The 22,041-nt window shown below is 32.4% G+C and overlaps 2 protein-coding genes across 2 annotated transcripts in view; one reads left to right on the plus strand and one right to left on the minus strand.

Annotated features, from left to right (window-relative positions):
* Window positions 1–7,791, minus strand: part of Glys (glycogen [starch] synthase) — a 32,987-nt gene extending 25,196 nt beyond the window's left edge. Inside the window, 4 exon segments of the mRNA XM_081975086.1 lie at window positions 658–858; window positions 910–1,101; window positions 1,162–1,483; window positions 7,567–7,791. Of these exon segments, the coding sequence (XP_081831212.1) occupies window positions 658–858; window positions 910–1,101; window positions 1,162–1,482 (714 nt within the window). The 5' untranslated portion in view covers window position 1,483; window positions 7,567–7,791.
* A 237-nt stretch (window positions 7,792–8,028) lies between these two features.
* Uch-L5 (ubiquitin carboxy-terminal hydrolase L5) lies at window positions 8,029–22,022 on the plus strand. Its single transcript, XM_081975104.1, has 3 exons — window positions 8,029–8,300; window positions 8,355–8,418; window positions 21,161–22,022. The coding sequence occupies exons 1-3, from the start codon at window positions 8,225–8,227 to the stop codon at window positions 21,990–21,992; spliced, it is 972 nt and encodes a 323-aa protein (XP_081831230.1). The 5' UTR covers window positions 8,029–8,224; the 3' UTR covers window positions 21,993–22,022.
* Window positions 22,023–22,041: the final 19 nt, after the last annotated feature.

A 22,041-nucleotide genomic window follows, 5' to 3' on the forward strand; every position in this document is an offset into this window, starting at 1 on the left:
TGGGTATTTGGGCAGGTACGGACCTGAAATCTTTCACTGATGCTAATAAACTGAACCCTGAAACAAGGGCCGTACTGGAAGTTTTTTTATAAAAAATGCTGGTTTTCGTTAAACTGGAATAACCAAACAGAAAACAGCAGAAAACACTCAATTGACATGAAACACAGTTTGGCCTCTACTTTGGGTATTTGGGCAGATACGGACCTGAAAGTCACTGATGTTAGTAAATTGAACACTGAAACCAGGGCCGTAATGAATTTTTTTTATAAAAAATGCTGGTTTTCGTTAAACTGGAATAACCAAACAGAAAACACTCAATTGACATGAAACACAGTTTGGCCTCTAGTTTGGGTATTTGGGCAGATACGGACCTGAAAGTCACTGATGTTAGTAAATTGAACACTGAAACCAGGGCCGTAATGATTTTTTTTTATAAAAAATGCTAGTTTTTGTTAAACTGGAATAACCAAACAGAAAACACACTCAACTGACAAGAAACACAATTTAGCCTACAGTTTGGGTATTTGGGCAGGTATGGACCTGAAATCTTTCACTGATGCTAGTAAATTGAACCCTGAAACCAGGGCCGTACTGTAATTTTTTTTATAAACTCGCTGATGACGTACAACGGCCGAATTAATACCGACGACTACCTACCTTGTCTAAATTATTATAAAAATCTGTGTTGCCAGCACACAAATACCGGCCCAATAAAGTGGCGTGAGTGGTGAAAACAGTAGCCACGTGGATATGTTTAGTGCGAATAGCAATCAGACCTACGCCAGCTTGCCACTCGTGGAAATGCACCACAATTTTGGGCGTCGAATGATCGCCGTCGTGTTCCGCCGCTTGTCTAAACTAAAGTCAATCAAACTAAAAAATCCAGTTCAAAAAGCAAATTTTGTGCACCTCTGCAATAAAATCGGCCACCATATAACCCAAAATTATGGCATCGTTCGCCTCAATATCCAAGTGAGGTACTCCGATATTAGTTTTATCCCATAACTCCTGCTTAAACTCGTCTAATTTCCACGCTCCACTACCAATATCAAATAGAATAATTTGAGGATTCCCATCTACCAACCATCTTCCCGTAACGACCTGTGTCACATCAAAAACCAGTTAATTCACAATTATACTTGAAAAAATTACATAAACAACCTTGTATCCTTTATTTCTACAGGCTTCAACCGCTTTGTTTAAAGTGTTTGATGATAACGGACCTTCTTCAACTTCAGTCCTGGCGCATTGCTCTTTATACGGTCCGATAAGGCAATACTGATCGCCCATCTCTTCAGTTGAAACGTAAGCCTTTGACCGGATCACCGTGTAGATTCCTCCCACTTTATTAGCCGCTTCCCACGCCACCTCGAACGTCCACCGGTTTTGTTCTTCCGCGGTCATGCCTCTGTCCATGCATGCCAAAAGGTTTGAATAGGATTCTCCGCGGTAGAATCTTCGGCTCGATCGTTCACGTGACATTCTGCAAAAGATTCCTCTGTAACAAGACAGTCTCCAAAGAAATGTTAAAGAATTGCTTCAACTATCTCTGGCAACGTTCTTCCAGTGAAAAGCTTAGAAACTAAAATACTAATTTTTTTAAAACAGTGGATTGCCAGGAAATTCATACTGTTACGATTTTCCCGTGGGTTCACACAAAGTCAGTTTAACTCAACAATTAATAAATTTATTACACTTCAAAACACCCCGTACAATAATTAACACAGCTACTAAAAACACTACTACAATTCCACAATTACTCCGCTATTTAAACTTTGCCGCGTTCCCAGATTCACTACTACACTACTACTCCCCTGTCGTCGACGCCGCTTCTTTTATATTCGCAAACCACGTTCTAGAATGACCGCGAAACGCTTCGCGATTTGCCTCGATTCTTCCAGGTATGGCGGCGCTTCCTCCTGTGGCCTACTTTAATACGCGCCCGGCCAGATATTGCGGCGCATCGGTTTCATCGAGTATCGAGCATAGTAGGCCCAAACCGTAACACTGCCCCCCTCTTAAAGCTGATCGTCCCGATCCGCTTCATCTAATCCCTCGTATTTCTTAAGTCTGTCCAGATGGACAATTTTCATTTTGCCTTTGGGGCTGCGTTGGACTCTGTATGCGACGTCGTTTAACCTTTTTACCACATTGTAAGGTCCCTCCCAGTGTCGTTGCCATCTTTGACCTAATCCTTTGCTCCTCCTGGGTTGAAACATCCACACAGCATCACCTTCCTTATAATTGCCACCAGTTGGTCTGTGGCCAAGTGTCATCTTCATACGGTCGTTGTTTGGTTTCATCTTCTCTCTCTCAAGTTCCCGAATTGTGATGGATCCCTTCTGTAACGAACACTGGTCGCACCGTTTACACCATTCCTCAACGTCCTTTCTGAAGTTAATCCAGTAAAATCGATCTCTTATTCTAGCCAAAGTCTGGTTTACTCCAAAGTGTCCTCCTCCGCGACTGTCATGTAGTTCTCGCAGCACATTCTCTTTGCAGGAATTGGGCACTATTGTTTGGTAAACAAAGCGTTTTCCGTCTGGACTTTCCCATTTGCGAGTAATTAAGTCATCTCGCAGTCGAAGCGAATTCCACTGCAACCAGTAACCCCTTACTGTTGGTCCATATCTGGAAATCTGATGCCAATCCGGTTTCAAATCCTTCTCCAACCATCTTCTGATTACTTTCAAATCAGAGTCTGAGCGCTGTCCTTTTATTATGTCCTCCTTAGAAACGCTGCTCTTCATTCTTTTTGTAGCCTCTTTATCTGTCACCATCGCGATTTGACCAATCCTCCAACCATTATGAATTTGTCCTTTCCGGTACCTTAAGTCACTATCCAAAGCTTGACGATCCTCTACATATCGCGGTAAATGTCCTTCCGGGTTCTTCATTTCCTGCTCCTGGTTACGCCAGTTCTGCGGGGTCGGTAAACGAGACTGCTGTCTGCAATTCCATTGGTAATGTCCTTTACGTCCACAAATATAACATGTAATGTTTCTTTTAGCAGAGGAGTTCCGGTGATTTGTTCTGATGTCCTGGTTTCGTCGACACTGTCGGTTTGGAGAACAAGACCGCTGTCTGCAATTCCTTCTAATGTGTCCCGTACGTCCGCATCGATAACACTCCACTCTCGTCATCGGGCGTGATCGTTCTAATTGTGTGGACTGACTATTTCCTGATGCTGCCATTTGTTCCACTAATTGGCCTACCATTGCTTTAAATTCATCTATTAATGTAGCAACATGATCGGCTGGCGGTACTCTTTCCTCTTGAATAGGCTCTGGCTTTAAATCATTGCACGCAGCTTCAATTTCCAGCGCTCGAATCAGTAATTCGCTGTTGTTGCTCCCTTTGAACATCTTCAGCCATTTCTTTACCTCCGGATCTCGAATCCCATCTACAAAATACTGTGCCACAAGTTCTTCTTGGATTTCATCCGGGACGGCTGGGTAAGCCAGATGCACAAGGCGACGAATTTCGGTTTCAAACTCTTCTAGATTTTCACCAGTTTTCTGCTGTCTTGCCATTAATTGCGTTCGATACAGTCCTTTCTTATGTTGATCCCCATAACGACGTTCTAATGCAGCTACTAATGCTTCATAGTTGCTTCGTTGGGCGATAGGCACCGTCTGTAACAGCTCCAATGCAGGTCCTCGTAATGCCACTACTAGTGCTACAGCCATTTCCTTGGTACTCCATCCATTTGCATTTGCAGCGCCCTCAAATTGGAGTTGGTACATTGTCCATGAAGTTTGACCATCGTATGTGGGAGGCTTGATCTTGTTGAGCCCGTTTCCGGTGATCACTGTAGAGCTGGCTCCTCTGCTGTCAATTTTCCGCTCTAAGTCACGTAACTTTATCTCGACATCATTCTGGATTTTATTAATGTCCTCCCGAACATCATTAATGTCCTCCCGAACATCGTCTAATTTTACCTGAACGTCATACTCCATCTTTTTGAGACTATGGGATACATACTCTTGGATTTCTGTTTTGGTCCCCGCTAGACCGTTCAATATTTCTACGTTACGTTTTTCTTGCCGCTCTCTATCTTCTTGACGCATTTCTATATCTTGTTGTAGCATTCTTTCTTGTTGTTGTCGAATCCTTTCTTGTTCTTCCTTCTCTTGTTGTCGAATCCTTTCTTGTTCTTCCTTGTCTTGTTGTCGTTCTTCCTTGTCTTGTTTAAGCATTGCCATAATAGCTGCAAATTGGGCCTCCATGTTTGCACTTTGACGTCTTGTTATTGGCATAAAATAAATTTAACACACCACTGTTCCGAAAATCTCTAGTCCGGTTCTGAACACAAGTCTCTAACCCGAAGTTTAGTTCCAATTCACGTCGCACTAAAGTCTAATCGCACTTCTGACACCAATTGTTACGATTTTCCCGTGGGTTCACACAAAGTCAGTTTAACTCAACAATTAATAAATTTATTACACTTCAAAACACCCCGTACAATAATTAACACAGCTACTAAAAACACTACTACAATTCCACAATTACTCCGCTATTTAAACTTTACCGCGTTCCCAGATTCACTACTACACTACTACTCCCCTGTCGTCGACGCCGCTTCTTTTATATTCGCAAACCACGTTCTAGAATGACCGCGAAACGCTTCGCGATTTGCCTCGATTCTTCCAGGTATGGCGCTTCCTCCTGTGGCCTACTTTAATACGCGCCCGGCCAGATATTGCGGCGCATCGGTTTCATCGAGTATCGAGCATAGTAGGCCCAAACCGTAACAATACGAAAGACGTATTCTTATTTGAATCAAAACTGTGTCACCTCACTATTATTTCCAACAAGGTTTTAATATGTTAAGACCAATTCCATGATGACACAACTTACTAGTAGAGGAGCCTTAACATAGTACAGGTTAAGCTCTTTTTTAAAATAAATTTGTCAAATAATATGGCAGTACAAGCAAAATTTAGCTTTATCCAACTTTTGATACCAAATTTTAATTTGATAGTTAGAATGTTGATTTCCTGGACTAGAACAGCTTTCATATAGTATTTTTGTATTCAGTCGTGAAAACTCAATGTTTTCAAAATGTTTGGAATCAAACTGTCATGACAAAACATTTCCAATATTTCTAAAATTAAAATATAGAGTACGTAATTAATGTTCAGCAACTAATATTTTTTTAAAGCTCCTTTGTTCATATCAAAACTGTGTGTTGTCAAAGACGCCCTCTGGTGGCATAGAAAGTGAATTGTTTGATCTGTGTGTGGATCAATTACAAATATCATAAGATTGGAGTGACTTCCTGTGTAATTGAGAATGAGAAGTAGGTAAATAAAAATCTGTAGGAACAAATATTTGTGAAATACATTTTTAAGAACCAACTATTAAGGGCCGGTACATTCACCTCCCACTAAATTGATTCTTAGGATAATTTCTATGGAGATGATTTGACCAACAGTCTGATTGCACGGTTTCCCTAAAAATTATCTTTGAAATTAAATTGAAACACCTCTTCCACCATATTGTTATTCCTAACACTGTAAAGTTAAATTTGACAGTTATGACACTTTATAGCGTGGGTCAGGTGACAGTTGTTATAACTATTAAAATTATCAAAAATGCAAAACAGCTGTAGCTTGTTTTTACACTTCAGTAGAGCCCCAAATTTGACTTTTGTGAGGATAAATAAGACTTTGATATGTTTCTTATTTCACCTGACAGCTGTCAACTGTCAAAACTGATTCAGCGTTAACATACAACTAGAATACACAGTTGTATTTCTTTGATCAATCGCATTGCAAGTTGTACTTATTGCTCCATAGAGTTAAATTTAACAGTTGTGACATTAATAGACACTTGACACTTTTTTTTACGTTCCCTGACAGCTGTCAAAAATCACGCAGCTGTTAGGCAAAATTACCAATCCAAAATTGTAGTTGTATCACTTAAATGAACCACTTTGCTTAAATGACGTAGGTAAGTCTAAAAGCATTCCTTAACCTCATCATCTATTTCACCTTTTATATCTTCAGCTCACTGGTGAGTGAGTTTTAACAGTAATGACAGCTGTCACGTGACGCAAACAACGTATTAAAGTGATCCTTAACGTTCCAACTGTCAAACTTGGCTCCATGGAGCTTCAAACACATCTTCCGGTGTAATTCCTCAAATAAGCGGCTATTTGTAATTTTATAGTCTCAGGTCACTGGTGGACGAGTTTTAACAGTTATGACAGCTGTCACGTGACGTCAGAAAAGTGTAAAAGCATTCCTTAATGTCAGAACTGTCAAGTTTAGCGCCATAGAGCTGTAAACACATTTTACAGTGCAATTCCTCAAAGAAACACATCTATTTGGCATTTTATATCTTCAGGGTACTGGTAAGCGAGTTTTGACAGTTTTGACAGCTGTCACGTGACGTAAGAAACGAGTTAAAGTGTTCCTTAATGTCGGAACTGTCAAATTTGGCTTCATGGGGCTTTAAACACCACTTCCAGTGCAATTCCTCAAATAAGAAACTATTTGTAATTTTATAGTGTTAGGTCACTGGTGAACGAGTTTTAACAGTTATGACAGCTGTCACGTGACGTCAGAAAAGTGTAAAAGCGTTCCTTAACGTCAGAACTGTCAAGTTTAGTGCCATAGAGCTGTAAACACATTTTACAGTGCAATTCCTCAAAGAAACACATCTATTTGGCATTTTATATTTTCAGGGTAGTGGTGACAGAGTTTTGACAATTAAGACAGCTGTCACGTGACACAAGCAACATATTAAAGTGTTCCTTAACGCCCCAACTGTGAAATTTAGCTCCGTGGAACCTTAAATACAACTTCCCTTGTAAGTCACAGTACAATGTGGTTCCTCCAAGAAACATATTTACTGGGAATTTTATAATTTCCAAATAGTCCTGGCGCAGTTATAAATTCAAGAAGAAAACAAATCACACTAGCAAAGTCCTGTATAATCCAGAGGACACTTAAATGATCAATTCACTTATTATTCCCAATTTTTATTTTATTATTAAAAATCAACAATTAAAAGCAGTAATAAGGATCAGTAACAGTAAAAACATTCTGGCATTGCTGTGCCCTGCCTTGTTTTTCAGTGTTGTAATAACAAACTGATATCAGCAGAAATAGGTATCATTTATTGATAAGACCATTATGTTAGGTTTGGAGTCAAATATTTATCAATTTATCAGGGCAATTACATTATTTTTAAATGAGACTGGTGTGTAGTAGTAAATGTACCATAGGTCAGATTACTGAAAGTTCACTTCAAAACGATTATAAAAATTAAATTTGTGAACAACTTTCTTCCTTCTGATCAACTTAGAAAGTTCTAGTTCTAGAAGCTGCATGTCTGTAATTTGGAGCCTAAATATAATAGTATCTGGAATAGTATTAATAAGTTTAAAAAATCAAAAGTGCAAAAGGTTGCATATGAGTCCCCTTGATATGACCCAACTACTAATAATTACCTAATTTCCCAAAAAAGCTGGGCAAAAGGCCAAAAACCCTTTTACTAACTTGAACAAATCTACATATTCATAAGTAATACTATTTAAAGTAAAATAAAAAAATATACCTGAAAATGGGCTCCAAATAAAAGTTATATTCACAAAGGGTCACTTTTCGAGAATAAAAACAATTTTTTAAGTCAAAAATAAATAAATAACCCCGAAATACACTGCAAAAGAGGTTTAAACACCTTCCACTTTTTAAACTTTATTTTTTTTGAGCATTCTATCTCTAGCCCCTAGCAAATCTGACAGTTTCAAATTCTGCACGTCGGCCCGACTGAAATACCACGACAACAAACGATTTATCCCAGTGTGCGAAAGACTGAAACGACGAATGGGCTGACGTAGACTAGAACTCATTTGTTTTCCTAAGTAGGATGGTGAAGGTGACCTTGAGACTTTTATCTTTAACCACTAACTCTTTGCATCTCTTTCCGTTACATATAAAGCGTGTTTAAAAAGAGAGATGTAATAAAACTATTGAAGAGGCGCTACATGCCACTGTCATTACTGTCAACACTGTCACTTAAACTTGAAACCCGGAGCATGACTTTTTTTGAGGTTAAATCAGTGTTTTGTATGGTTTATTTTTAAATTCCATCCAAACAAAAGCACAAAAACCAAACAAAAGACTCAAAATTGCCTATAAATTCGGAAGATTCGATTGTCGCCCAGTTCATTTATCAAAAAACCGCTCCGGTTTTATTTCAGCCAGAAGCCGAAATGGGTGATAAAGCAGGAGACTGGTGCCTGATTGAGAGCGACCCTGGAGTATTTTCGGAACTTATCCGCAAATTTGGTGAGTTATTTCCATTAACTGGTAATTTTCCGTTAACGAATAAATATTATTTAGGGTGTAAGGGTGTCCAAGTGGAGGAGTTGTGGAGTTTGGACGATCAACAGTTCGACAGTTTAAAGTGAGTGTTTTGTAGAGTTTATCACTAAACTACCACTCACTTTCTTACTTACTTATTCTTAAGGTTAATTCCAGTTAATAGTAAGCATCAAAGTTCTGTACACTGATATTTTTGTGGTCTCCAATATGATGAAATCAGTTAGGATTGAATGAAAATAAAAGTGCTCAGATTCATTTGTTGCATTCAGTTAAAGTAAAATTTGAAAAGGTTAAAACAGGTAGTAAAAGTGCCAAAAGTAGAGATAGTTGAGGGGGTTTCTATTCCTCTGATTTGTCATCATTGTATGTTAGGTTAGGTTAGAAACAAAATTGAAGAAACTCATTTGAATTTTAGCTATTTTAAAACCCTTGTAAAAGTTCTTTTTCTTCTGTATACTTTTTATTTGAATTATTTCCGGTTTTTCTAGCCTCCTTTAGTGCCTTTCTTTAGCAGCCATTAGTTGATTCTTTCTTCTATTAATTTTGAATTATTACTCTGTTCTTTTTAAAATTGATCTTGCTTTTTTAATGCCTATTTTGTCACTTATTTCACTGAAATGTTTGGTGTGATCTGTCTTTCTACCAATTAGTAAATACACTGTTTTGTGTATTACTTACTTTTGATTGGGTCTATACAAAGTACCTACAAACTCTTGCTTTCCTTAATTTTTTTAAAATTTTTCACTTTTTTCTTAAATATATTTATATATTATCCTTATTTGTTTCACATGGTTTTACTTTTTCATGACTTTGTCTATCATATTTACCCATTTTCTTAATTACTATAACACTACTATTTTCTCACTTATTTTAGTAAGTTTCTGTATTTTCTTTATGATTATCTAATAATACATATATTCATTATACTTTGGTTTATTACATGTTTCTTCTATTTAAAATGTGCACTGAGTTTACTTGTTTGGACTCAAATGCTTCCACAACTTCATAGTGTAGGTTTAACAAAGCGTAGCTCCGATATTTGAGGAGTTACAGCAAAAATGTAAATTAGAGAGTTGTAGGGAATTTTACGCTCTATGAGAATACTTTCAAGTAATGTTGCCCTAAAGGGTCATTTAAGGGAGTTACAGGCTGAAAACTGTCTGTGATGCACTCAAGTACTTCAGTAACTCCAAAATGTAGGTTCAATAGAGTGTATCTCTGTTATTTGGGGAGTTAGTGATTCCAAAAAAGAAACCCGAAACATCCTGAGTGTTTCCCACATAATCTGATGACAGACAGAGTAGTCTAAAGTAAGTAGGGTTTAGAATGGAATCTTTTTTTTTCTAAATTATTTATTTAATTATTATTTTTATTTTTAAGCCAAAATTGTGGAAACCTTATTAAGAAATCTGAAAATTGGCTAAATATTTCAATTTCTAATCACTTTCAAATTTTTCAGCGAATTTTTAAGCCAAAATCATGGAAATATTATTAAGAAATCTGAAAAGTGACAAAAAAGTTCAATTTCTAGTAATTTTCAGTTTTCAGCAAATTTTTAAGCCAAAATCGTGGAAACATTATTAAGAAATCTGAAAATTGGCTAAATAGTTCAATTTCTAGTCACTTTCAAAGTTTTCAGCAAATTTTTAAGCCAAAATCGTGGAAACATTATTATTAAGAAATCCGAAAAGTGACCAAAAAGTTCGATTTCTAGTAATTTTCAGTTTTCAGCAAATTTTTAAGCCAAAATCGTGGAAACCTTATTAAGAAATCTAGTCATTTTCAAAGTTTTCAGCAATTTTGTAAGCTAGAAATGTGAAAATCTTAAGAAACATGAAAGCGGACTGAAAAGGCCAATATTTAGTTGATTTTTGTAACTAGAAATGTAGCAACATTAACCAGAAATCTGAAAATTAACTTAATAGTTCAATTTACAGTCATTTTAAATGTTTTCATCAACTTTCTAAGCTAGAAATGTGAGAATTTGTCAAGAAACATGAAAGTTGACTGAAAAGGACAATATTTAGACAATTTTTGTGGTTAGAAATGTAGAAACATTAAGCAGAAATCTGAAAATTGACTAAATAGTTCAATTTCTAGTAATTTTCAGTTTTCAGCAAACTTTTAAGCCAAAATCGTGGAAACATTATTAAGAAATCTGAAAATTGGCTAAATAGTTCAATTCCTAGTCACTTTCAAAGTTTTCAGCAAATTTTTAAGCCAAAATCATGGAAACATTATTAAGAAATCTGAAAATTGACTAAATAGTTCAATTTCTAGTCATTTTTGGTTTTCAGCAAATTTTTAAGCCAAAATTGTGGAAACCTTATTAAGAAATCTGAAAATTGGCTAAATATTTCAATTTCTAATCACTTTCAAATTTTTCAGCGAATTTTTAAGCCAAAATCATGGAAACATTATTAAGAAATCTGAAAATTGGCTAAATAGTTCAATTTCTAGTCAGTTTCAAAGTTTTCAGCAAATTTTTAAGCCAAAATCGTGGAAACATTATTAAGAAATCTGAAAATTGGCTAAATATTTCAATTTCTAGTCATTTTCCAAGTTTTCAGTAAATTTTTAAGCCAAAACCGTGGAAACATTATTAAGAAATCCGAAAAGTGACAAAAAAGTTCAATTTCTAGTAATTTTCAGTTTTCAGCAAATTTTTAAGCCAAAATCGTAGAAACATTATTAAGAAATCTGAAAATTGGCTAAATAGTTCAATTTCTAGTCACTTTCAAAGTTTTCAGCAAATTTTTAAGCCAAAATCGTGGAAACATTATTATTAAGAAATCCGAAAAGTGACCAAAAAGTTCGATTTCTAGTAATTTTCAGTTTTCAGCAAATTTTTAAGCCAAAATCGTGGAAACCTTATTAAGAAATCTAGTCATTTTCAAAGTTTTCAGCAATTTTGTAAGCTAGAAATGTGAAAATCTTAAGAAACATGAAAGCGGACTGAAAAGGCCAATATTTAGTTGATTTTTGTAACTAGAAATGTAGCAACATTAACCAGAAATCTGAAAATTAACTTAATAGTTCAATTTACAGTCATTTTAAATGTTTTCATCAACTTTCTAAGCTAGAAATGTGAGAATTTGTCAAGAAACATGAAAGTTGACTGAAAAGGACAATATTTAGACAATTTTTGTGGTTAGAAATGTAGAAACATTAAGCAGAAATCTGAAAATTGACTAAATAGTTCAATTTCTAGTAATTTTCAGTTTTCAGCAAACTTTTAAGCCAAAATCGTGGAAACATTATTAAGAAATCTGAAAATTGGCTAAATATTTCAATTCCTAGTCACTTTCAAAGTTTTCAGCAAATTTTTAAGCCAAAATCATGGAAACATTATTAAGAAATCTGAAAATTGACTAAATAGTTCAATTTCTAGTCATTTTTGGTTTTCAGCAAATTTTTAAGCCAAAATCATGGAAACATTATTAAGAAATCTGAAAATTAGCTAAATAGTTCAATTTCTAGTCACTTTCAAAGTTTTCAGCAAATTTTTAAGCCAAAATCATGGAAACATTAAGAAATCTGAAAATTGGCTAAATATTTCAATTTCTAATCACTTTCAAATTTTTCAGCGAATTTTTAAGCCAAAATCATGGAAATATTATTAAGAAATCTGAAAAGTGACAAAAAAGTTCAATTTCTAGTAATTTTCAGTTTTCAGCAAATTTTTAAGCCAAAATCGTGGAAACATTATTAAGAAATCTGAAAATTGGCTAAATAGTTCAATTTCTAGTCACTTTCAAAGTTTTCAGCAAATTTTTAAGCCAAAATCGTGGAAACATTATTATTAAGAAATCCGAAAAGTGACCAAAAAGTTCGATTTCTAGTAATTTTCAGTTTTCAGCAAATTTTTAAGCCAAAATCGTGGAAACCTTATTAAGAAATCTAGTCATTTTCAAAGTTTTCAGCAATTTTGTAAGCTAGAAATGTGAAAATCTTAAGAAACATGAAAGCGGACTGAAAAGGCCAATATTTAGTTGATTTTTGTAACTAGAAATGTAGCAACATTAACCAGAAATCTGAAAATTAACTTAATAGTTCAATTTACAGTCATTTTAAATGTTTTCATCAACTTTCTAAGCTAGAAATGTGAGAATTTGTCAAGAAACATGAAAGTTGACTGAAAAGGACAATATTTAGACAATTTTTGTGGTTAGAAATGTAGAAACATTAAGCAGAAATCTGAAAATTGACTAAATAGTTCAATTTCTAGTAATTTTCAGTTTTCAGCAAACTTTTAAGCCAAAATCGTGGAAACATTATTAAGAAATCTGAAAATTGGCTAAATAGTTCAATTCCTAGTCACTTTCAAAGTTTTCAGCAAATTTTTAAGCCAAAATCATGGAAACATTATTAAGAAATCTGAAAATTGACTAAATAGTTCAATTTCTAGTCATTTTTGGTTTTCAGCAAATTTTTAAGCCAAAATTGTGGAAACCTTATTAAGAAATCTGAAAATTGGCTAAATATTTCAATTTCTAATCACTTTCAAATTTTTCAGCGAATTTTTAAGCCAAAATCATGGAAACATTATTAAGAAATCTGAAAATTGGCTAAATAGTTCAATTTCTAGTCAGTTTCAAAGTTTTCAGCAAATTTTTAAGCCAAAATCGTGGAAACATTATTAAGAAATCTGAAAATTGGCTAAATATTTCAATTTCTAGTCATTTTCCAAGTTTTCAGTAAATTTTTAAGCCAAAACCGTGGAAACATTATTAAGAAATCCGAAAAGTGACAAAAAAGTTCAATTTCTAGTAATTTTCAGTTTTCAGCAAATTTTTAAGCCAAAATCGTGGAAACATTATTAAGAAATCTGAAAATTGGCTAAATAGTTCAATTTCTAGTCACTTTCAAAGTTTTCAGCAAATTTTTAAGCCAAAATCGTGGAAACATTATTATTAAGAAATCCGAAAAGTGACCAAAAAGTTCGATTTCTAGTAATTTTCAGTTTTCAGCAAATTTTTAAGCCAAAATCGTGGAAACCTTATTAAGAAATCTAGTCATTTTCAAAGTTTTCATCAATTTTGTAAGCTAGAAATGTGAAAATCTTAAGAAACATGAAAGCGGACTGAAAAGGCCAATATTTAGTTGATTTTTGTAACTAGAAATGTAGCAACATTAACCAGAAATCTGAAAATTAACTTAATAGTTCAATTTACAGTCATTTTAAAGGTTTTCATCAACTTTCTAAGCTAGAAATGTGAGAATTTGTCAAGAAACATGAAAGTTGACTGAAAAGGACAATATTTAGACAATTTTTGTGGTTAGAAATGTAGAAACATTAAGCAGAAATCTGAAAATTGACTAAATAGTTCAATTTCTAGTAATTTTCAGTTTTCAGCAAACTTTTAAGCCAAAATCGTGGAAACATTATTAAGAAATCTGAAAATTGGCTAAATATTTCAATTCCTAGTCACTTTCAAAGTTTTCAGCAAATTTTTAAGCCAAAATCATGGAAACATTATTAAGAAATCTGAAAATTGACTAAATAGTTCAATTTCTAGTCATTTTTGGTTTTCAGCAAATTTTTAAGCCAAAATCATGGAAACATTATTAAGAAATCTGAAAATTAGCTAAATAGTTCAATTTCTAGTCACTTTCAAAGTTTTCAGCAAATTTTTAAGCCAAAATCATGGAAACATTAAGAAATCTGAAAATTGGCTAAATATTTCAATTTCTAATCACTTTCAAATTTTTCAGCGAATTTTTAAGCCAAAATCATGGAAATATTATTAAGAAATCTGAAAAGTGACAAAAAAGTTCAATTTCTAGTAATTTTCAGTTTTCAGCAAATTTTTAAGCCAAAATCGTGGAAACATTATTAAGAAATCTGAAAATTGGCTAAATAGTTCAATTTCTAGTCACTTTCAAAGTTTTCAGCAAATTTTTAAGCCAAAATCGTGGAAACATTATTATTAAGAAATCCGAAAAGTGACCAAAAAGTTCGATTTCTAGTAATTTTCAGTTTTCAGCAAATTTTTAAGCCAAAATCGTGGAAACCTTATTAAGAAATCTAGTCATTTTCAAAGTTTTCAGCAATTTTGTAAGCTAGAAATGTGAAAATCTTAAGAAACATGAAAGCGGACTGAAAAGGCCAATATTTAGTTGATTTTTGTAACTAGAAATGTAGCAACATTAACCAGAAATCTGAAAATTAACTTAATAGTTCAATTTACAGTCATTTTAAATGTTTTCATCAACTTTCTAAGCTAGAAATGTGAGAATTTGTCAAGAAACATGAAAGTTGACTGAAAAGGACAATATTTAGACAATTTTTGTGGTTAGAAATGTAGAAACATTAAGCAGAAATCTGAAAATTGACTAAATAGTTCAATTTCTAGTAATTTTCAGTTTTCAGCAAACTTTTAAGCCAAAATCGTGGAAACATTATTAAGAAATCTGAAAATTGGCTAAATAGTTCAATTCCTAGTCACTTTCAAAGTTTTCAGCAAATTTTTAAGCCAAAATCATGGAAACATTATTAAGAAATCTGAAAATTGACTAAATAGTTCAATTTCTAGTCATTTTTGGTTTTCAGCAAATTTTTAAGCCAAAATTGTGGAAACCTTATTAAGAAATCTGAAAATTGGCTAAATATTTCAATTTCTAATCACTTTCAAATTTTTCAGCGAATTTTTAAGCCAAAATCATGGAAACATTATTAAGAAATCTGAAAATTGGCTAAATAGTTCAATTTCTAGTCAGTTTCAAAGTTTTCAGCAAATTTTTAAGCCAAAATCGTGGAAACATTATTAAGAAATCTGAAAATTGGCTAAATATTTCAATTTCTAGTCATTTTCCAAGTTTTCAGTAAATTTTTAAGCCAAAACCGTGGAAACATTATTAAGAAATCCGAAAAGTGACAAAAAAGTTCAATTTCTAGTAATTTTCAGTTTTCAGCAAATTTTTAAGCCAAAATCGTGGAAACATTATTAAGAAATCTGAAAATTGGCTAAATAGTTCAATTTCTAGTCACTTTCAAAGTTTTCAGCAAATTTTTAAGCCAAAATCGTGGAAACATTATTATTAAGAAATCCGAAAAGTGACCAAAAAGTTCGATTTCTAGTAATTTTCAGTTTTCAGCAAATTTTTAAGCCAAAATCGTGGAAACCTTATTAAGAAATCTAGTCATTTTCAAAGTTTTCATCAATTTTGTAAGCTAGAAATGTGAAAATCTTAAGAAACATGAAAGCGGACTGAAAAGGCCAATATTTAGTTGATTTTTGTAACTAGAAATGTAGCAACATTAACCAGAAATCTGAAAATTAACTTAATAGTTCAATTTACAGTCATTTTAAAGGTTTTCATCAACTTTCTAAGCTAGAAATGTGAGAATTTGTCAAGAAACATGAAAGTTGACTGAAAAGGACAATATTTAGACAATTTTTGTGGTTAGAAATGTAGAAACATTAAGCAGAAATCTGAAAATTGACTAAATAGTTCAATTTCTAGTAATTTTCAGTTTTCAGCAAACTTTTAAGCCAAAATCGTGGAAACATTATTAAGAAATCTGAAAATTGGCTAAATATTTCAATTCCTAGTCACTTTCAAAGTTTTCAGCAAATTTTTAAGCCAAAATCATGGAAACATTATTAAGAAATCTGAAAATTGACTAAATAGTTCAATTTCTAGTCATTTTTGGTTTTCAGCAAATTTTTAAGCCAAAATCATGGAAACATTATTAAGAAATCTGAAAATTAGCTAAATAGTTCAATTTCTAGTCACTTTCAAAGTTTTCAGCAAATTTTTAAGCCAAAATCATGGAAACATTAAGAAATCTGAAAATTGGCTAAATATTTCAATTTCTAATCACTTTCAAATTTTTCAGCGAATTTTTAAGCCAAAATCATGGAAATATTATTAAGAAATCTGAAAAGTGACAAAAAAGTTCAATTTCTAGTAATTTTCAGTTTTCAGCAAATTTTTAAGCCAAAATCGTGGAAACATTATTAAGAAATCTGAAAATTGGCTAAATAGTTCAATTTCTAGTCACTTTCAAAGTTTTCAGCAAATTTTTAAGCCAAAATCGTGGAAACATTATTATTAAGAAATCCGAAAAGTGACCAAAAAGTTCGATTTCTAGTAATTTTCAGTTTTCAGCAAATTTTTAAGCCAAAATCGTGGAAACCTTATTAAGAAATCTAGTCATTTTCAAAGTTTTCAGCAATTTTGTAAGCTAGAAATGTGAAAATCTTAAGAAACATGAAAGCGGACTGAAAAGGCCAATATTTAGTTGATTTTTGTAACTAGAAATGTAGCAACATTAACCAGAAATCTGAAAATTAACTTAATAGTTCAATTTACAGTCATTTTAAATGTTTTCATCAACTTTCTAAGCTAGAAATGTGAGAATTTGTCAAGAAACATGAAAGTTGACTGAAAAGGACAATATTTAGACAATTTTTGTGGTTAGAAATGTAGAAACATTAAGCAGAAATCTGAAAATTGACTAAATAGTTCAATTTCTAGTAATTTTCAGTTTTCAGCAAACTTTTAAGCCAAAATCGTGGAAACATTATTAAGAAATCTGAAAATTGGCTAAATAGTTCAATTCCTAGTCACTTTCAAAGTTTTCAGCAAATTTTTAAGCCAAAATCATGGAAACATTATTAAGAAATCTGAAAATTGACTAAATAGTTCAATTTCTAGTCATTTTTGGTTTTCAGCAAATTTTTAAGCCAAAATTGTGGAAACCTTATTAAGAAATCTGAAAATTGGCTAAATATTTCAATTTCTAATCACTTTCAAATTTTTCAGCGAATTTTTAAGCCAAAATCATGGAAACATTATTAAGAAATCTGAAAATTGGCTAAATAGTTCAATTTCTAGTCAGTTTCAAAGTTTTCAGCAAATTTTTAAGCCAAAATCGTGGAAACATTATTAAGAAATCTGAAAATTGGCTAAATATTTCAATTTCTAGTCATTTTCCAAGTTTTCAGTAAATTTTTAAGCCAAAACCGTGGAAACATTATTAAGAAATCCGAAAAGTGACAAAAAAGTTCAATTTCTAGTAATTTTCAGTTTTCAGCAAATTTTTAAGCCAAAATCGTGGAAACATTATTAAGAAATCTGAAAATTGGCTAAATAGTTCAATTTCTAGTCACTTTCAAAGTTTTCAGCAAATTTTTAAGCCAAAATCGTGGAAACATTATTATTAAGAAATCCGAAAAGTGACCAAAAAGTTCGATTTCTAGTAATTTTCAGTTTTCAGCAAATTTTTAAGCCAAAATCGTGGAAACCTTATTAAGAAATCTAGTCATTTTCAAAGTTTTCATCAATTTTGTAAGCTAGAAATGTGAAAATCTTAAGAAACATGAAAGCGGACTGAAAAGGCCAATATTTAGTTGATTTTTGTAACTAGAAATGTAGCAACATTAACCAGAAATCTGAAAATTAACTTAATAGTTCAATTTACAGTCATTTTAAAGGTTTTCATCAACTTTCTAAGCTAGAAATGTGAGAATTTGTCAAGAAACATGAAAGTTGACTGAAAAGGACAATATTTAGACAATTTTTGTGGTTAGAAATGTAGAAACATTAAGCAGAAATCTGAAAATTGACTAAATAGTTCAATTTCTAGTAATTTTCAGTTTTCAGCAAACTTTTAAGCCAAAATCGTGGAAACATTATTAAGAAATCTGAAAATTGGCTAAATATTTCAATTCCTAGTCACTTTCAAAGTTTTCAGCAAATTTTTAAGCCAAAATCATGGAAACATTATTAAGAAATCTGAAAATTAGCTAAATAGTTCAATTTCTAGTCACTTTCAAAGTTTTCAGCAAATTTTTAGCCAAAATCATGGAAACATTATTAAGAAATCTGAAAATTGGCTAAATATTTCAATTTCTAATCAGTTTCAAAGTTTTCAGCGAATTTTTAAGCCAAAATCATGGAAACATTATTAAGAAATCTGAAAATTGTCTAAATATTTCAATTTCTAGTCATTTTCCAAGTTTTCAGTAAATTTTTAAGCCAAAACCGTGGAAACATTATTAAGAAATCCGAAAAGTGACAAAAAAGTTCAATTTCTAGTAATTTTCAGTTTTCAGCAAATTTTTAAGCCAAAATCGTGGAAACATTATTAAGAAATCTGAAAATTGGCTAAATAGTTCAATTTCTAGTCACTTTCAAAGTTTTCAGCAAATTTTTAAGCCAAAATCGTGGAAACATTATTATTAAGAAATCCGAAAAGTGACCAAAAAGTTCGATTTCTAGTAATTTTCAGTTTTCAGCAAATTTTTAAGCCAAAATCGTGGAAACCTTATTAAGAAATCTAGTCATTTTCAAAGTTTTCAGCAATTTTGTAAGCTAGAAATGTGAAAATCTTAAGAAACATGAAAGCGGACTGAAAAGGCCAATATTTAGTTGATTTTTGTAACTAGAAATGTAGCAACATTAACCAGAAATCTGAAAATTAACTTAATAGTTCAATTTACAGTCATTTTAAATGTTTTCATCAACTTTCTAAGCTAGAAATGTGAGAATTTGTCAAGAAACATGAAAGTTGACTGAAAAGGACAATATTTAGACAATTTTTGTGGTTAGAAATGTAGAAACATTAAGCAGAAATCTGAAAATTGACTAAATAGTTCAATTTCTAGTAATTTTCAGTTTTCAGCAAACTTTTAAGCCAAAATCGTGGAAACATTATTAAGAAATCTGAAAATTGGCTAAATATTTCAATTCCTAGTCACTTTCAAAGTTTTCAGCAAATTTTTAAGCCAAAATCATGGAAACATTATTAAGAAATCTGAAAATTAGCTAAATAGTTCAATTTCTAGTCACTTTCAAAGTTTTCAGCAAATTTTTAAGCCAAAATCGTGGAAACATTATTAAGAAATCTGAAAATTGGCTAAATATTTCAATTTCTAGTCATTTTCCAAGTTTTCAGTAAATTTTTAAGCCAAAACCGTGGAAACATTATTAAGAAATCCGAAAAGTGACAAAAAAGTTCAATTTCTAGTAATTTTCAGTTTTCAGCAAATTTTTAAGCCAAAATCGTGGAAACATTATTAAGAAATCTGAAAATTGGCTAAATAGTTCAATTTCTAGTCACTTTCAAAGTTTTCAGCAAATTTTTAAGCCAAAATCGTGGAAACATTATTATTAAGAAATCCGAAAAGTGACCAAAAAGTTCGATTTCTAGTAATTTTCAGTTTTCAGCAAATTTTTAAGCCAAAATCGTGGAAACCTTATTAAGAAATCTAGTCATTTTCAAAGTTTTCAGCAATTTTGTAAGCTAGAAATGTGAAAATCTTAAGAAACATGAAAGCGGACTGAAAAGGCCAATATTTAGTTGATTTTTGTAACTAGAAATGTAGCAACATTAACCAGAAATCTGAAAATTAACTTAATAGTTCAATTTACAGTCATTTTAAATGTTTTCATCAACTTTCTAAGCTAGAAATGTGAGAATTTGTCAAGAAACATGAAAGTTGACTGAAAAGGACAATATTTAGACAATTTTTGTGGTTAGAAATGTAGAAACATTAAGCAGAAATCTGAAAATTGACTAAATAGTTCAATTTCTAGTAATTTTCAGTTTTCAGCAAACTTTTAAGCCAAAATCGTGGAAACATTATTAAGAAATCTGAAAATTGGCTAAATATTTCAATTCCTAGTCACTTTCAAAGTTTTCAGCAAATTTTTAAGCCAAAATCATGGAAACATTATTAAGAAATCTGAAAATTAGCTAAATAGTTCAATTTCTAGTCACTTTCAAAGTTTTCAGCAAATTTTTAGCCAAAATCATGGAAACATTATTAAGAAATCTGAAAATTGACTAAATAGTTCAATTTCTAGTCATTTTTGGTTTTCAGCAAATTTTTAAGCCAAAATCGTGGAAACCTTATTAAGAAATCTGAAAATTGGCTAAATATTTCAATTTCTAATCAGTTTCAATGTTTTCAGCGAATTTTTAAGCCAAAATCATGGAAACATTATTAAGAAATCTGAAAATTGGCTAAATATTTCAATTTCTAGTCATTTTCCAAGTTTTCAGTAAATTTTTAAGCCAAAACCGTGGAAACATTATTAAGAAATCCGAAAAGTGACAAAAAAGTTCAATTTCTAGTATCTTTCAGTTTTCAGCAAATTTTTAAGCCAAAATCGTGGAAACCTTATTAAGAAATCTAGTCATTTTCAAATTTTTCAGCAATTTTGTAAGCTAGAAATGTGAAAATCTTAAGAAACATGAAAGCGGACTGAAAAGGCCAATATTTAGTTGATTTTTGTGACTAGAAATGTAGCAACATTAACCAGAAATCTGAAAATTAACTTAATAGTTCAATTTACAGTCATTTTCAATGTTTTCATCAACTTTCTAAGCTGGAAATGTAAAAATCTGCCAAGAAACATGAAAGTTGACAATGTTTAGTTGATGTTTGTGGCTAGAAATAAACAGAAATTATTCAAAACCCTGAAAATTGACTTGACAGTTTAATTGCAAGTCATTTACAAAACCACCACCAATTTTTTGTCAAATCGCAGTGATGTACCATTTTTAACTCTGTATTTTTTCAGTTATAACTTTTTTATAATCCCAAAAACACATCATTATTGAGCCCTTGAATTAAACTCTTATTTTTTGGGGTTAGTTCAAATTATTTGCTCTGTTTAGCTCAATTAGCTACAGTTTGTTAGGTTAGGTTAGGTGTATTTCAGATTCACTAGTACTATTTATCTTGTTAACTAGCTTAACCCCAAGTTACTTAGATATAATTATTAAGACAATCGCAAGTAAAACAAAGTAACTGTATTGTCACACTTGTAAAAAGTTTTGCTAAAGCTAAATCTAGCATAATTTTCAGGCCTATCCACGGTTTGATTTTCCTGTTTAAATGGACCAAAGACACCACAGATCCCAGCGGATCCATAGTCCAGGACAGTCGTTTGGATAAAATCTTTTTCGCCAAACAGGTGATTGAGAACGCGTGCGCCACCCAGGCCATTTTAAGCGTTCTGCTGAATTGTCGTCATCCCGACGTGAAAATTGGACCAACATTGTCCGATTTGAAAGAGTTTTGTCAAGGATTTGACGCCAACATGAAAGGTCTCACTATCAGTAACTCACAAGTGATCAGTTCCGTACACAATTCGTTTGCCAGACAGCAGATATTTGAGTTTGATCCCAGCATGAGTAAAAAGCAGGAAGACGCTTATCATTTCATCAGTTACGTACCTATTGATGGGCGTTTGTACGAGTTGGATGGTTTGAAAGCCGGTCCTATTGATTTGGGTCCCGTTCCAGCTGACACTGACTGGACTAGTGTGGTAAAACCCATCATTGAAAAACGAATGAAGAGATACAGTGAAGGAGAAATTCACTTCAATTTAATGGCTATTATTAGCGACAAGAAAATGTTGTATGAACGGAACATAGAAGAGATTCAAAAGAAGATTGATGCAGGCAACGTGGATGATTATCTTCAGGAGGAACTAACCAATTTGAAGTTGCTTATTGAGGAGGAGGAAAACAAGAGACAGCAGTATAAAATTGAAAATATTAGGCGGAAACATAATTATTTGCCTTTGATAGTGGAGATACTCAAGTTGCTAGCGAGGGAAGGTAAATTGACTTCTTTATACGAGGAGGCCAAGGAACGGGCTTTGAAAAGACAAAAAGTAAAAAGTTCTTCATAAATAAGTAATAAAGGTGTAATTTTCTTTTTAGCAGTGTAATTGTTGTTCT

Source organism: Ips typographus, linkage group LG3 (assembly GCF_016097725.1).
Source record: "Ips typographus isolate SLU linkage group LG3, UJ_Ityp_2.0, whole genome shotgun sequence".
NCBI classification, from domain to species: Eukaryota; Metazoa; Arthropoda; class Insecta; order Coleoptera; family Curculionidae; genus Ips; species Ips typographus.

Coding starts and splice junctions, on each gene's coding strand:
- Uch-L5 (XM_081975104.1), top strand. CDS start 8,225: ATGGGTGATAAAGCAGGAGACTGGTGCCTGATTGAGAGCGACCCTGGA. Junction 8,301..8,354: donor GGAACTTATCCGCAAATTTG/GTGAGTTATTTC, acceptor AATATTATTTAG/GGTGTAAGGGTGTCCAAGTG. Junction 8,419..21,160: donor CAACAGTTCGACAGTTTAAA/GTGAGTGTTTTG, acceptor CATAATTTTCAG/GCCTATCCACGGTTTGATTT.